The sequence below is a fragment of the Zophobas morio genome, unplaced genomic scaffold (genome assembly GCF_036711695.1).
Source record: "Zophobas morio isolate AGI-343-1 ecotype UQ-CSIRO unplaced genomic scaffold, CSIRO_AGI_Zmor_V1 ptg000012l, whole genome shotgun sequence".
Classification (NCBI taxonomy): Eukaryota; Metazoa; Arthropoda; class Insecta; order Coleoptera; family Tenebrionidae; genus Zophobas; species Zophobas morio.
The window spans coordinates 9,635,131-9,652,457 of NW_026972117.1; the positions used below are offsets into that span (position 1 = coordinate 9,635,131).

At 31.9% G+C, this 17,327-nt stretch overlaps 1 protein-coding gene across 5 annotated transcripts in view; it reads left to right on the forward strand.

The window, feature by feature from the left end:
- Positions 1-17,327, forward strand: part of LOC135127736 (paired box protein Pax-5) — a 265,311-nt gene that overhangs the window by 36,595 nt on the left and 211,389 nt on the right. For all 5 annotated transcript variants that reach the window (XM_064054323.1, XM_064054325.1, XM_064054327.1 and 2 more), the window contains exon 3: positions 2,087-2,125. In XM_064054323.1, the coding sequence (XP_063910393.1) occupies positions 2,087-2,125 (39 nt within the window). The remainder of the gene's footprint in view (positions 1-2,086; positions 2,126-17,327) is intronic.

Genomic DNA, 17,327 nt, shown 5'->3' on the forward strand with positions numbered 1-17,327 from the left:
TTATATAATTGGAACATCGAAAAATTGTGAAAATAAAGAAATTGAAAAACCGAAACGAATAACTGCAAATCGAAAATTTTAAGAAATGGGAAACTGAAGTCCAAAATTTGAAAAATTTTAAAAATCGAAAACTTGAGAAACTGTAAATCAAAAAATTGGAAATTCAAAAAATTGAAATAACAAAAAAATTGAAAAATTTTAAAAATTCTAAAATCCTAATTACTTAATTACTCCAAAAAAACAAACTCAAAATGGGAGTGAATGTGTTCGCAATCATGATTGAATTATAAGGTTCATCTTGAATAAATGGAATATGTTGTACCGTTTAATAAAATCGACATACGACAAAAAAAATTTTTGAAATATGTTGATTAAGTGTTAAACGGTATTAATAGATGTACTTTAACTAGAAATTATTCAGAATGACATATTAAAATAAGAAGAGAATATTTGTTTGTTTTGTTTCTAATTCCAGCACAATTTTCTTAATTATGGTGACATACTATCATCAATATCTAAACAGGTTCCAACATCTAATACATTTATTTAAATTGAAAACTTGTCGTACAAATTATTTAATGTATTCACTGTTAATTAACATGCTTGCGATAGCTAACAGTTTTTGCAGTAAATTTTTACAAGTGTAAAAGTCAAGCTCTTTGCTTAATTAAATCTAAATCTAATCTGTCAACAAACGTACCTAAAGTTGAACTATCGCGAATTTTCAGAAATGTAGCTCGCTACGCTCCTGAGTCAATATATTCACTGTTTGTAAAAATTTGTGAATTTTGTACAATTTCGCTTTTACGTTGTTTTTGTGTCAACCACACGGAAAAAAACAGTCGAACAGTTACTACGCAAAAAGTGACCATTTCTAACTCATCCACTCCACAATCTACATTCTGACAGAACAAAAGCGGATGTCAACGAACCGTGCGATCGGAATCACTCTGATTTGGATTGACCTTTCCGGGTACCTTTTTAATCTGACGCCATTTATTTCGTAGAAAAAGTCTTCTAAAAGTACAGTAGCAGCAGTGACATTTGGCCGTTAATCAAACACTTGTATTTTCTCAATAACTGTTTAAACAGTGTAAATCAGAAGCTGGAAAGTTGTATTTATTGGATTCGATTGCGTGCTATCACTGTTGTGATTACTAAGATTATGCACTATTTGCTTAATAAACGTATTTCTTTACGCAACAATTCATAACTGTGACATATAGCACAGAACTACTACATTATTATATTTTTTTTTACGTCTGCGTAAAGCAGTGGCCTGTAAATTCCCCCAAGGTGTAGCACCGGTAACCCGTCATATCTCCTCGCGGCTAAATTGGCCCCATGTCGCTCCTTGATTTAGCGAAATCAGCATCGACTTTTGGCATGTGTATGGAAACCACTGAAATATTTATTCACGATACCTGAAATATGTCAGCGGCGTTTAGAAGTAGGCTCCGAACACAGCTTCATAAATAATAAAAACGTATGCAACATGCTCCAGCTCGAAGATGCGGGATCATCCCGAGAGCAAGTTGCTTGTTGGACATGTTCCATCGTGCTGGCATTTTATGCGGGACCGACGCTTATTTTCAAATAAATCGTACCCATAGGCGCACAATTAAAATTGTTCAACTGTGACAGAATTTTTTCGCCGCTTTCAATCGCGAATCTAATAATTGAATGCAATTTGTCAAAATTTCACCGCACATAAATCAGGACAGTTTAGTCGTGCCTAGCTGCGTTTTATTGTGCAAAGAATGATCGATAAATTTTGATTATTTCCTAGGCGGATTTTTACAACGCCATTAACATACTGAACCAGACTTATAATTTGTTTAATTTGTCTGACGGGCCTCTTCCGACGACAGTTTTTGCGTTTTGGTGAGCTTGTTAGTTGAGTTTTACACCTCCGCGACTTCCTGTGCCGAATTTGCTCAATTAAGACTCGACTCCTTGGACCCGAAACCGTGGGCCGCCACTGGCGGCCGCAACCCCACAATTCTCCTTTATGGCGCATTATATTGTCGAATCCGCGTCACAACCCAATAAATCCCCTGTATATAATTGCGTTTTATTTTTTCAGGAGACGGCGGCTCTCACGTCGGATCTTCTTCAGGAGACGGTGAGTCATGTTTAATTTTTCAATTACGAATTCATCAATCTGTCAGGATAATTGAAAAGATGCTCTACCTGGCGGGCCAATTTTTTCTCGTGACCCTAATAGTTGGAGAAACGAAAACCGGTTGCGTAATTGATAATTTATTAATCAGTGGATTGGCTGCTTTAAAACAATGGCGAATGTCAGAACGCATGAAACTGATAGCATCGCCTCGACCAACGGGGTTGCGGTTAGTGCCTAACCAGCCAATTAACCGGCCCTAATTGTAATCGCCACGGTACATTTGTTTTGTAATTAGCCTATGAGCAAGATCGAACAAGCTGATATTATTGTTTAATTGTCAGTGCTGTTTAGATATTTGTCGGTGTTTGTTCAAGACTTCATAATGCGGGAACTGCATCGGTCAATGCGCTTTTGCATGCAAGTTTTTAAGTTAGAGTAGAAGAGGGGAATTTTCGCACAGCTAACAATATAGCTGTTTTGGGTTTTAAGCTTTGCGAACTCAATATAAAACTGTAAATGTACTGATTTTTAGGTGTAGTCGAAGATCCATAACTTCACCGCTAACAGAAATTAGAATCAGTTACTAAAATACTAGATCTGGAAAATCTAAAAAAAATCTTACAAAATAATATTTTCATCGGGATTAGAAACTGTTTTCTAGCATAACAAAATCTCTCTATTTATATTTGTAATCCCGAATTTCAAACTGTCAAATTTTAACTTTGAAATTATCAATTATCAAAAATTTGACGTTCAACTATCCCTTCCACAAACTTAATGACGTCATCTCAAAAGCTCAATAATTAATTCTTTTTTTTGCTAAATAAGTTTAGACTACTCTTTCAATATCGTGATTTTGTATTTTTTATCTTGTGATTTTTTTTAATACATTTGACACCTTTAAACCCCCAGAGTGTCCAAATTTTTTAATAATCTCCGTTTGTTTAAAGCGTAAAACACAATAAAGGTTGCGAAAGTGGTATTTTTCCCTTGTTATATTCAAAATCATAAAAAAATATTAAAAAATTTCTACTGGATTTTTTGGTGTCTGTCGCATTTTTGATTTTGTCGGAAGTATACTTTAAAACGGTGAATATATTTTCGATGGGCTAGCTTACATGTAGTATACGCCATTTTTCTAAGAGGCGGCACGATTACTACCTAACTTGATTTTAGAGTGGTGACTTTTTTCAGCCTAATTTTGAATTTGTAATTGTGTTCTACAAAAATTCAAAATATTATTTTTATTTTTGTATAATTAAAAAAAAAACAATATAAACTAAAGTAGACATGGACGCTTGTTATGATCTGTTGCAGAAATCATAATCATAGGAGCCCGTGAAGTTCTATTTAAATAAGTTGAAACAATTTTTCAAATACATCGTAAATGTGGTGATTTTTGAATTTTTAATTTTGTGGATTTTTCCAAAATGTGTGAAATTTTTAAAACCCGCAATTATCTAAACCCAAAATTTAGTAAAATTTTTAGTTTTCTACATGTATTCTAGCCAGTGGTAATTTTTAAAATTTTTGAATTAATAATAAAATTTTTATCTCCAAAATAGAGCACAACTTTTAAATGAAAAACCACATAATTTTGAAATTGTAGCAAATATTTTGATAGCGCATGAATTTAGTTTTTTTTTTAAAGCTTACTTTTATTTGTAGTATACGTAGGCACAATTAAGTTGGTTATAATTGTCAATTTGAAAATTATTTTTATTTTGCTGTTTTTTTATCTGCGTTTAAAAAAATTCAAACATTATTTTTATTTGTGGATAATTTTAAAAAACAGCATAGCATCCAGTAGACGTGAACTTTTGCTATGACTCATTTAAGAAATCAGTTTTTTGTGTATGATGCTTCAGAAGCGAGGAAAGTTCTGATTAAAGAGTTTTATAGTTTAATCAATTTTTCCAATATCGTAAATGTGGTGATTTTGTATTTCTACTTAATTTTCTCAATTTTTCCAAAGTATATGAAACTTGTAAAACCCGAAATTAGCTAAACCCAAAATTTAGTAAAATTTTTAGTTTTCTACATGTATTCTAGTAAGTGGTTATTTTTAAAATTGTTAAATTATTAATGAAATTGTTGTCTCCAAAATAGACCATTTTCTACATGTATTCTAGTAAGTGGTTATTTTTAAAATTGTTAAATTATTAATGAAATTGTTGTCTCCAAAATAGACCACAACTTTTAAATTAAAAACCATAAAAAGTTAGCTATTTATTTTCTTGGAATAGTGATTTAGTAGCAAATATTTTGAGAGCGCCTGAATTTAGATTTTTTAATAGCTTATTTTTATTTGTAGTATGCGTAGTTTTTCAAAGAGGCGGCACAATTACTACGTAAGTTGCTTGTAACTGTAAATTTGAAAATTACTATTATTGATCAGTGTTTCTTAACTGTGTTTAAAAAAAATCTGAATTTTTTATTTTTGTTTAATTTGAAAAAACAACAGCATCCAGTACCCGTGGACTTTTACTATGTTGCATTGAAGAATTCAATTTTTTTGTGTATGGACTTTTGCTTCAAAAGCGAAGGAAATTCTATTTAAAGAGCTACATAGTTTAAATAATCTTCCAATGTCGTAAATATGGTGATTTTGTATTTTAAACTTTGCGATTTTTTTCAAAGTGTGTGAAAATTTTAAAACCCGAAATTATCTAAACCCAAAATTTAGTCAAATTTTTAGTTTTCTAAGTGTACAACAGCGGTTGCTAAAATAACTGTCTAGTCAGTGGTTATTTTTAAAATTGTTAAATTATTACTAATAAAATTGTCTCCAAAATAGACCACAACTTTTAAATTAAAGGCCATACAAAAATTAGCTACTTATTTTCTCACAAAAGTGATTTTGTAGCAAATATTTTGATAGCGCCTGAATTTAGATTTTTTAAAAGCTCATTTCTATTTGTAGTATACGTAGTTTTTCAAAGAGGCGGCACAATTACTACGCAAGTTGCTTGTAACTGTAAATTTGAAAATTACTATTATTGATAAGTGTTTCTTAACGGTGTTTAAAAAAATCTGAAATTTTTATTTTTGTATAATTTGAAAAAACAACATAGCCAGTAGACGTGGACTTTTACCATGTTGCATTAAAAAATTCAATTTTTTTGTGTACGGTCTTTTGCTTCAGGAGCGAGGGAAGTTCCATTTAAAGAGTTTTATAGTTTAAATAATTTTTCCAATGTCATAAAAGTGGTGATTTTGCATTTTAAACTTTGCGAATTTTTCCAAAATGTGTGAAAATAGTGTATAAATTATCTAAACCCAAAATTTAGTCCAATTTTTAGTTTTCTAAATGGACAATAATAGGGGTTGCTAAAGTAACTATTCTAATCAGTGGTTATTTTTAAAATTTTTAAATTAATAATAAATTTTGTATCTCCAAAATAGATCACAACTTTTAAATGAAAAACGATCAAAAAATTAGCTATTTGTTTTCTCATAATTTTGATTTTGTAGCAAATATTTTGATAGCGACTGAATTTAGTTTTTCTTAAAAGCTTGTTTTTAATTGTAGTATACGTAGTTTTTCAAAGAGGCGGCACAATTACTACGTAAGCTGGTTTTAATTGTAAATTTGAAAATTATTATTATTATTGACGAGTGTTTTTTAACTGCGTTTAAAAAATTTTGGTTTTGTATTTTTAATTTTGTGAATTTTCCCAAAGTGTGTGAAACTTTTAAAACCCGAAATTATCTAAAACCAAAATTTAGTCAAATTTAGTTTTCTAAATGTAAAATGCAATAAACGTTGCAAAAATAATTATTGTAGTCAGTGGTCATTTTTTTGTTGATAATTTAGCTTCTTAGGGACAACATTGAATTATTTTTAATAACACCTGCACATGCTCGCTGCCACATGCTCGCTGCGCTCGCCTCCTAAGCTTCTGTTTTCCAGTTTAGTCTCCCAAAGCTGATTAAGAAAGAATCTTAGAGAAGTTCTTTAGACTCTAATATTTCTAAAAATTCTGTAAATCCTAGAAATCTAGAAACCCTGAAAACGCAAGGAATTCTAGAGACCCTTTAAACTTCAGAGATTTAAAAACTCTGGAACCGCTAGAAGCACGAGAAACTTTCGGAAATCCGAAAATCCTGGACATTCACCAAATCGTGAAAAGTTTGAAAAGTTGAAACATCTAAAAGCTCGTTAGTGCAAAAATTCTGGAAACCGAAAAAACTGTATTTTACAAACAAGAAAACTCTATAAGCTCCGGGAATAGTCGTATGTTTACAAATTTTGAAAATGTTAAAAGTTCATAACTCTAGTAATTGTCAAAATTTTATAAATGCTGAAGGTTGCGGATATTCTCTAAACTCCGGAAACTAGTAATTTTGGAGTGTCAGCTTTGAAATTTTTAGAACTTGACAAACTCTACTTTTTCTGAAAATTTTGTCCAGTTTTTTCCAAATATTCAAATTTTTGAAAATTATTCCATTTTTACTCGCGATAAACTAAATTGCTGGCTTTAAGTTCTAGAGTTCTGAATTATTAAATCCTGAATTTTAAGCTTTTACAAATATTGCATTTTCAAAAAATGCATGAACTCAAAGAAAATACATCTTCAAATTTTAAATCCCAATTTCTCGAAATCAATGAACCGAAATTCTTAATACTTAACTTTAACCTCTAGATTTTAGATTTTCAAATTCTAAGATTCTGGTATTCTAAATTTTTGAAATTCTAAGTTCCAAGATTTTCAAGATTCTGACTTACAGAATTCTGAATTTCAAAATTCTAAGTTTTAAAATTCCGAATTATAAGTTTATAAATTGCTGGTTTTTGAGCTCTGTAGTTCTGAATTATTGAATCCTGAATTTTAAGCTTTTAAAAATATTGCATTTTTAGAAAAATGCATGAACTCAAGGAAAATACATCTTCAATTTTAAATCTCAAATTCTCGAATTCAATGATCCAGTCTAGATTTTATTGTAATCATAATTCTATAGACTTATCACCGAAAAAAAAAACCTTTAGAATGCGAGCGCAGCGAGCACGTTCAGGTTGGTGGAAATCTCTCCGACTTTAGTATTTACAAGCATTTTCAAGATTCACTTTTTGAGACACAAAAAAATGTTCTCGTTCATAATAATAATTAATAACTTAGCTTCCCAGGGACACCGACGAATAATTTTGGTTAACTCGTAAATATGCTCGCTGCACTCGCATTCTGAATGTTATTTTCTTGATTAATTTAGTGTCATAAAAATATTTACGAATGAAGTAAGTAGTAGGCTAAGTAGTTTTTATTATAATAATTCTGGTGACATACCTGTCAAAGTAAATCACTTTGAAAAAACCAACCCCTAAAATGCGAGCGTAGCGAGCACGTTTAGATTGTTAGAGTCTCCCTAATCTTTGTAGATAATCATCAACATTTTTATGATTCACCTTTTTTAACAATAAAAAATTCTTTAGTTAATAATTTAGATTCCCATGGATACCCAAGAATAATTTTGAATAACCCTTAAACGTGCTCGCTGCACTCGCATTTTGAATGTTCTTTTTTTAATAAATTTAGTGTCATAAAAAGATTTACGAATGAACGGTCAGCAAGACTACTCTGTTTTTTTTTACATATAATATAACAACAATTTTCGGTTCGCATTCGGTTCACTTTGTTAATTGATTTTTGATAAAAATTATCACCAAAAAATTTGACCTGAGCAAACCTGACCTGACCTGCCATGACCTGAGTACTGTATACAGCGTTTACACCAATTTTTTTAATACCCGTTCACCTGTTAACAAAAAAAGTATTTTGACTGGTTTCCATGTCAAAATTTTTTCTTACTCATTCAGAATTTGATTCAGAAACATCACAATTTTGAATATTTATTTGTTTGTCTATCGTTGCCAAAAATTGCCAACATCTTCTCAGATCTACAAAAACGCAGTTCAGAGTATCCAAAAGTTCAAAAAGATTTTGCAAGTTTATTCTTTGTGGAAAGGGCATGTGATACGACTGAGCTTGGGCAAGGTGGTACTTATAGGGAAGTCAAGTGGTTGCTTTATCTTTTAATTAGATTGTTCTTGATTCATTCTGGAGGTGATTAATACATTATGAAGATGCAGGTACTTTGTAATTGACGTTTATCTTTTGAATCTTATCTTCAACGTAGCGGTGTGCATTAATGGCTTTATCTTTAACGTTTCCTACATTTCTGCTCTTAAAGTTTAAAAAATAAGTACGCACGGATTATGTAGTACTTAGTACCACGTCAAAATTTCAGACAAAGAGTGCAATCTTTCACTATTCGATCTAAAAAAGTCAAAGTACCTTACGTTTTAAAAATAAAAATGTAATAAGTACCACCACAAATATCTGAAATAAATCCTGCGGTGTCTCGTTACGCTTGGAATTTCAAGGAAGACCGGAAACACTTTTTCTCTATAGCTGGCTATCTGGAAATATCTTCCACGCCGCTGCAAATAATAAATAATGACATCCAGAGGACATTTTCCATAAAAACGTGATAAATGTGAGAACGGTCGATTTTTCTTGTCCCGACCAAGCTAGTGAAATTGAAAATAATTACACGCATTCTTCGATGATGGCAAAATTTATACCACCACATTATCGGAAGCGAAAAATCGTGAAAGTTTTTCAGCGCGGATGGTGCACCTGCAGTGCCTACATGCAACTCCGAACAATAAAGACCCATTTTCATCTCATTTTCGCACTGCCCACCACATCATTACCATTCCGGCTCGGTCCCTATTAGCGCGTTTATATAATATCGTCCACTATTCATTCCAAGTCGTCGACCAAACCCACCGCACAATGCCATATATCACAACATATCTCCTAATGTCAAACAGCTATAAAATTTTCATTAGACACCTGTTCGCGGCTCGCCATTGGTCGACCGTCCATAAATAATTAAGAACGTATTGCGGTACTGGTCGTACCAAATCGAATAAATAAACTTTGAGCGGTGTAGGTGGCGCTCGCGTAATTAGCAGGAATGCATAAGTAGAAAGTGGTGCAACGTCGCATTTTTAAGACGTCGAGCAATCACTTGGCCATAAAATAATCCGCGAGTTATCGTCTGTACCCGGTCGTACCTATTGTGAAACCGTCTCCGGGATTGATGCGTATTTATTAAACAAATTGACAGCTATTACGCCCCGTCGAGGAGATTATCGTTCTGAATATTCATCCGATTTGGAGGAATGTCGAAAGTTGGATTTGGTTATTTGGAGCGGTTTTCTTATCATGGAAGGTCGGTCGTTCCGAGGCGCCGATCAGTTTTTCGTGATTCCGGACATTAACATAAATTATCTGCGTTAATTACACGTTTCACTGGGAGAAAAACATATTGCTCAACAGCTTCCAAAAATTTGATTTTATCTAGACACATCATGAATCTTTTGTTTTGGGAAAGCGATAATCATATAGAGAGCGGTCCATAAATAACGCCCATGCACACGAGTGCGTTCACTACTTGTGCACTCGACTCGGCCTTGTTTCGCATTCTTATTTGGTCTAAACACTCAGTGGATTGTACTGGAGTTCAACCGAATTATTTTAGGGAGGTGGCTTGAATGTGATCATTGTCACTACATTAAAAATGGTCATTTTGGAGCGCTAAAATTCCATTAATGAGAGTTTTGACGATTGGAACAACTTTTAAGCTAATTTTCATGAAAATGAAAAGATCATTTTTAAAATCCAACAACTTTCCATTGACTAAAGTAAGATACATTTTTTTAATGAATTTAATTGTGCTTCAGAGTTCGAAAATTTCGGGTATATGTGTTCAAAAGACAGAAGACATAAAATTTATATCGGCTCCGTGAAACACGTAAGAAATATTGCACAAAAAATTATGATAAAAATCAAGGCGGATTCATAAACTACGCGTACAGGAGTATATTATTTTATAATATTTAGATAACCTTTGCTACGCACAATTTTTACAAAATGCGTTCTCAGCCTGTAGCGTTTAAGTTTCATTGTTAGAACTCTTCGCTTAGTTTCTCCGCTTTAGCCACACGTTTATTTTTGCCTATCGTGGTTGTTTTATATCCTTCGGAACGTGATTTAACCTAATGAAACTTAACCATATTTTCCATCTTGGCGGACAGTTCCCGCAATTGGGTTATGCCGCCCCCCGCCGTCCCGCTCCGTCTCATGAAAGCGCTTTAATTATTTCAGAATTTATAGGATTCAGTCATTAATCACAGTTTTGCAACATTTTCCGTTTATTTTGTGTTTGATAATTGCGTTGGCACCGGCACGAACTCCGCAATTACCGCCAACATTTTAGCGTTTTGTACAAAATTCTCCACCGAACATGACACATTTCCACGACTTTCTTTTCGGCCGATAATCGGCGATTATGTAAATGTTCGATTTTTTAACGTGAGCGATTTGCAGTTTCATGCAGCGAGCCGTTTAAAAAGCTTGTTTGAAAAACAAAGCGATTTCTTTCGCCGGTATCGTGAATATCGAAAGTTTCTCAATGATATTGAGTAATGTTTGTCTAACATGGATCTGTAATTGTGGACGAATCGTGCTCGCTCCGCAATGATATGTTGCTTGCAAATAAGAAGACGAGTGGATCGGAGGGTTTTTTTAATTGGGAAGATTACGGTACGAGGATGGTAATAAAAAGTCAAGGCACTTGCGGCTAATGGGGCTAATTCGACGTAACGGGTTTAATTAGATCGCTCGAAACGTCGAAAAATTCGTAATTGTGATTGTTTTTGTCGAGCATGATACGCTAATTATTGTGTGTTTGATAGCTTTGGAAAATTACATGGTTGTATGGGTTTAATAGGCATTAAATTACAATTTTCTTCAAAATGAAAGTCCGATATTACTCGGTATGGGTGACCCATTTTGCGCTATTGTTAATATCGAGCGATTATCAAAATTTAATTAAAATCGCTGCGTGCGTTTTCTGTTTGTTTTACCCGTTTCTAAAACTGGCAATTACGTTCAACTACTCCCTCATTATAATCAAACCTGAACCTTTACATGTGCATACGATTCGGATTTCATAACGAGTCCAACTGACTATCACACAAATATCAATTTATGCTAACTACACACTCATTTTCATAGCCTGGCTACTTATGGATGGTGCAATATCACGTACTCAGTCATTTGCGATTTTCTGTGTACAAAAAACGTGGATAATTGCAAAACGACCACTCTAATACTCGTCTCACGAGAGACAATCAATGACAGAAAGTAATGAGACTTTAATTTGCAATATCAATCCTTTATGGATAATTGAAGTTGATTAAAAAGCTCATAATTAAGTGCATCGGAATATAGCTTCCAGTTTGTTATTACGAGTTGCGACACTTGAGACAGGAAAGGAATGCCACCCTGTAGCCCTGACACCAAAATCAAATTTTTCAGCCGCTTGTTAACCAACTGTAAAGTACTTAAATTATAGCCGATGAATTAAAATAGAAATTTATTTTTGTTTTCGTTTTTATAACGTTGGAAATAGCTAATTCCACTGTCCAATAATTGTTTCATATTAAATATCTCACAGTTCTTCCGCTAAATCCTCCCGTAACACTCTTGTTCCAGAATATATTATTCAAAGACAGAATTGAACGTACTAAGTCCGATCAGCATTTTCGATCCAGAAAAACTTGTTCAAATGATTTATAAACCGGTGTTTAACGACATTTCTCTATAGATTTCGACTTCCAGAAGTTGGTTTCGGCCTCTTTCTGCGATAACTTACACCATTTTTCCAGAATCGCCCTCTGAAATATTGCAGTTTTTTGGATTTAATAAAAAAATATTTCAAATAGATATTTCTTCACATTTTCCAACGAGACCATAAATACGCTGTGTTTTTAGAATCAGCATGACGAAATCTGTATCCTAGAATTTTTTGGGAATTTTTTTGGCAAACCTATGAAAATTTCTGCCATTTTTCGACAATTTTCGAAATTTAACTAAAGACATAGTTTCGGCATCATTTCTTCGATGGAGTATACAATTTTTACAGAATTGCCCTCTGAAATATCAAAAAAGTCGAAAAATCTAGAAGCTGAAAAATTCCAAAAATTGATATGTTGAAAAATCGAAAAATCAATTCCGAAAAATTTTAAAAATCGACAAACCGAGATGTCAAAATAATCGAAAATTAAAAAAAAACAAAAATTAAAATATTAAGTAAAAACTACAATCGGGACATCGAAATATTAAAAAATTGTAAAATCTAAACATGTAAAATTTAAAACATTGAAAAATTAAAAAAACAAAAAACTGAAAAATAACAAAAAAGAGAAATCGAGAAATCAGTGAAATCTGTATCTCAGAATTTTTTGGGGATTTTTTTGGCAACTTTTTCAAACAACAAAACTTTTCAATACAAATGAAAATTTTTACCACTTTTCGACAATTTTCGTAATTTAAATAAACACATTTTTCTATAAATTTCGACCTCCAGAAGTGGGTTTCGGCCTCATTTCTGCGATAACTTGTACCATTTTTCCAGAATCGCCCTCTAAAATATTATACTTTTTTGGATTTAATGGATACAGCAGCTGTCGAAATACCAAAAAAGTCAAAAAATCTAAAAACTGAAAAATTCCCAAAATTGATATGTTGAAAAATCGAAAAATCAATTCCGAAAAATTTTAAAAATCGACAAACCGAGATGTCAAAAAAGCTAATCGAAAAAACAAAAATTAAAATGTTAAGTCAAAACTAAAATCGGGAAATCGAAATATTAAAAAATTGTAAAATCTAAACATGTAAAATTTAAAACATTGAAAAATTAAAATATCAAAAAACTGAAAAATAAAAAAAAGAAATCGAAAAATCGAAAAATGTTGATTTTAAAAAATCCAAAAACCGAAAAATCGAGGAATTGAAAAACCTCAAAATTGGCATGTCAAAAAATTGGGAAATTGAAGAATCTATAATTCAAAAAATCCAGAAATCGTCACCACAAAAGATCTAAAATTTAAAATATCAAAAAACTGAAAAATATAGAAATTGAAAAATTCTCCAAACTGAAATGTTGAAAAATTAAGAAATCGAAAACTTGAAAAATCGAGAAATCGAAAAACAGAAAAATTAAAAAATTCGAAAAACCGAGATGTCAAATGTCTGAAATCTTGAAATTTTTTTGATTTAATAAAAACAATGTTTCGAGCCGATTTTTTTGAAATCTTCCCAGGAAACCACAAATACATCATGTGTTTAGAATCAGCATGATGTAATCTCTATTCCAAAATTTTTTAGGATTTTTTTGGCAACTTTGTCAAAAAGCCAAATTTTCAGAAACCTTACCTATGAAAATTTCGGCCATTTTTCGACAATTTTCGACATTTAACTAAAGATATAGTTTCGGCCTCATTTCTTCGATGGCTTATACCATTTTTACAAAACCGCCCTCTGAAATATTGCAATTTTCGGGATTTAATAAAAAAGATATTTCAAATCGATTTTTTTTTCAAATCTTCCATCGAAAATATAAATACGCAGTGTTTTTAGAATCAACATGACGAAATCTGTATCTCAGAATTTTTTGGGGATTTTTTGGCAACTTTTTCAAAAAACAAAACTTTTCAATGCATATGAAAATTTTGACCAATTTTCGTCAATTTTCGTAATTTAAATAAATACATTTTTCTATAAATTTCGACCTCCAGAAGTGGGTTTCGGCCTCATTTCTGCGATAGCTTGTACCATTTTTCCAGAATCGTCCTCTGAAATATTGCACTTTACTGGATTTAATGGATCCAGCAGTCGAAATATCAAAAAAATCGAAAAATCTAGAAACTGAAAAATTCCCAAAATTGGTATGTTGAAAAATTTAGAAACCGAAAACTTAAAAAATCCAGAAATTGAAAAATTAAAAATATGAAAATTTTCAAAAATCAAGAAATCGAGAAAATTAAAAAAAAAATTTAAATACATATGAAGTAAAAAATAAAATCGGGAAATCGGAATATAAAAAAAACTGTAAAATCGAAAAATGTAAAATTTGAAATATCAAAAAATTAAAAAATCAAAAAACTGAAAAATAAAAAAAGAAAAATCGAGAAATTGAAAAATCTGGGTTTTGAAAAATCGAAAAATTGAAAAATCTTAAAAATGAAATGTCGAAAAATTGGGAAATCGAAGAATATATAATTCAAAAAATCGAGAAATAGACAAACCAAAATCTAAAATTAAAAATTTAAATATTAATTTTCTAATTTTTCTGATTTTTCTAATTTAAATATTAATGTTATATAAATTTCGACCTTAGAGTTGGTTTGGGTGTCATTTCTTAGACAGGATTTAATGGATCCAGCAGTCGAAATATCAAAAAAGTCGCAAAATCTTGAAATTGAAAAATCAAAAATCCGAAAAATGTTTAAAATCGACAAACCGGGATGTCGAAATGATCGGAAATTAAAAAAAAAAACGAAAAATTGAAGTATAAAGTAAAAAATAAAATCGGGAGATCGACATTAAAAAATCGTAAAATCGAAAGATATAAAATTTAAAAAATCGAAAAACTGAAAAATAACAAAAAAAAGAGAAATCAAGAAACCGAAAAATCTGGATTTTAAAAATCAAAAAATTTAAAATCTCAAAACTGAAATGTCAAAAAATCTGGAAATTGAAGAATCTGCAATTCAAAAAATTGAGAAATCGACACACCAAAAGATCAAAAATTTTAAAAATCGAAAAATTAAAGTATCAAAAAATTGAAAAATTCCCAAAACTGAAATGTTGAAAAATCGAGAAAGGATTTCATAAAAAAATTATTTCAAGTCGAATTTTTTTGAAATCTTCCATCGAGACGACAAATATTCTGTGTTTTTAGAATTAGTACGACAAAATCTGTATTCCAGAATTTTTTGGGATTTTCTTGGCAACTTGTTTAAAGACCAAAATTTTTCAATACAAATTTCGGCATCTTTTTGTCAATTTTCAACATTTAACCAAAGACATTTTCTTATAGATTTCGACCACCAGAAGGTGGTTTTGGCCTCATTTCTTCGAAGGCTTGAAATATTGCAATTTTTTGGATTTAGAAAAAAAATATTTTGAAACCGAATATTTTCAAATCTTGCATCAAAAGCAGGTCACATTTCTGGAAACAGCACGACGAAATCTAAGTATAGTCTCTGAATTTTTGGGGATTTTTGGCAACTTTTTCAAACGAAAAACTTTAATTCGTAGATAATCCGCATATAAACATATAAAACTTAAACAGAAATTTTCAGATCTAGACAAATTTCACAATAAGTTCAGGTAATAAATGCAAATAATGGAAATTATCAATAAAATACCCATTATGTGCAGTAAACACCCAATATGCAGTAGTACCACATAATAAAAAAAAATGCCAGGTGTGATTTGGAATTTATTTAAAAAATACATTTCAGTATTTTTGATTGACGTTATCGTTGTCAATTAAATAAAAAAAAATTCAACTCTGTGATATTTAATGATGAAGATCTGAAATTTTACATATGTGACATCACAAGAAAGCTTAAGAAATAAGCCCGAAAATTTTATAAATATAGGTGTCCCATTCGAAAAGTCCTTTTTTTAAGTTGTAATAAAAGATAAGCACAAAAATGCATCTATCAATATAAAACGTCCTAACAGTTTCAAGTCTAATAAGCTAGGAAAGAAAAAATCCCCACCAAAAATTTGCTGACGTCATCTCAAAAATTTTGCTGAGTAAATTAGTAGTCGGTTCATTTCAGCATATTGTTCATATTGTTTCTAGAACGTGCTAATAAATTACCATCCACAAAGAAAGTTATGTAACGACCAATTACATGAAAATTAATATCGCTGATATATATTAGAAAAAGAGTAAGTCTTAATGGAATTCCTTGAGAACCATTATCGTTTGCTAGTCTCTCAGAACATAAATATTGGCTATTCCGGATTCATTAATGGGACAATTTTCAAACTATACTTTTTGTTAATTTATATTTGACGTTAGAATCGGGATAGTACATGTCAGACCCACTTCTTGTCGTCAACCTCGTTCGGAGGCCCGCTTCTTCGGTCAATTGAGTCGTTTCCAAAAATGTGGTTAAGTAGCGGCTCCTCCTCGTCGCGTGTGTCGGCTCTGATTGATGGGTGGTGTTACGTCGATGTTGACACACAATGCAACAGTTGCATAAGAGGAGGGTCGGCGGTAACGGCCCAGGTCAGTAGACCCGCTGCCGCTTGGCCTCTTGGCCACAGCTGATCACGCACACGCTTTTCCACACTGTACACCTACAATTCGAGTTCTTTGCACGATCGACTGGAATTCAATTGGCAGCTAGTTATGGCTCAACTATATTTAGACTGGAAATTGTGAACGAGAAGCAGGAAGGACTCGGGCTAGCTGCGAGCTGCGGGTCGATGGGGGGCGGTTTCGTAACTCATTTTGCAACGTGGAGGTCAAAGACGGAATTTCAAGCAGGAAGCGAACATTAATTCGTTTAGGAATTTTGTTTAACTTGCTTGCTGGTAGCGGAGCGGCCGAGAGTGGAATTTAATTATTATTAAACGTGGAAGGATGGGTAGTAATTGGGTGCCAAATGATGCCGGAGGAACGCGATGGGAATTTTTTATGGTACTCGGATAGCTTGAGTGGGTCTTTTTACTGCTGTGTATGAGTTAAGCATCATTTTGGAGAGTGTACAAGATTATGCTCGTCTTCCTTTTTCCGTCCGTCTGTCTGTCTGTCTGTCTGATTGGTTAGTGTGGGTTTGACCCCTCTAAAAATTTGATGACGTCATTTCAAAATCATTAAAAAATAGGTAGTAGTTTGTATTTTCAGTCTTGAAAAAATCTCCCACAATGGACCCGCGATTTTAATGAAATAGTAACTTGGTACAGTGTGTTGTAATAAAAAAAAAATATCGGAGATTATTACGACAGAACTTTCCTCGTCCCTGAAGTGCAGCCTAACAAATCCCGCTTTTTTGGAAAATTATAACAATTTTTTGCCATTTTTGTTTTCTGATAACGTCTATAAAGTAAAAACCACTGGCGTAAATAATGTACAAAAAACTGAAAAAATAAAAAAACAAAAAATTGAAAAACTAAAAATCTAAACCCGAAAAGTCGAAAAATCGAATGATCCAGCAATCAAAAAAATCGAAAAATCAAGAAATGGAAAAATCAAAAATTCGAAAAGTTTTAAAAATCGAAAAATTGAGATGTCGAGATAATCAAAAATTAAATCAAAACAAAAA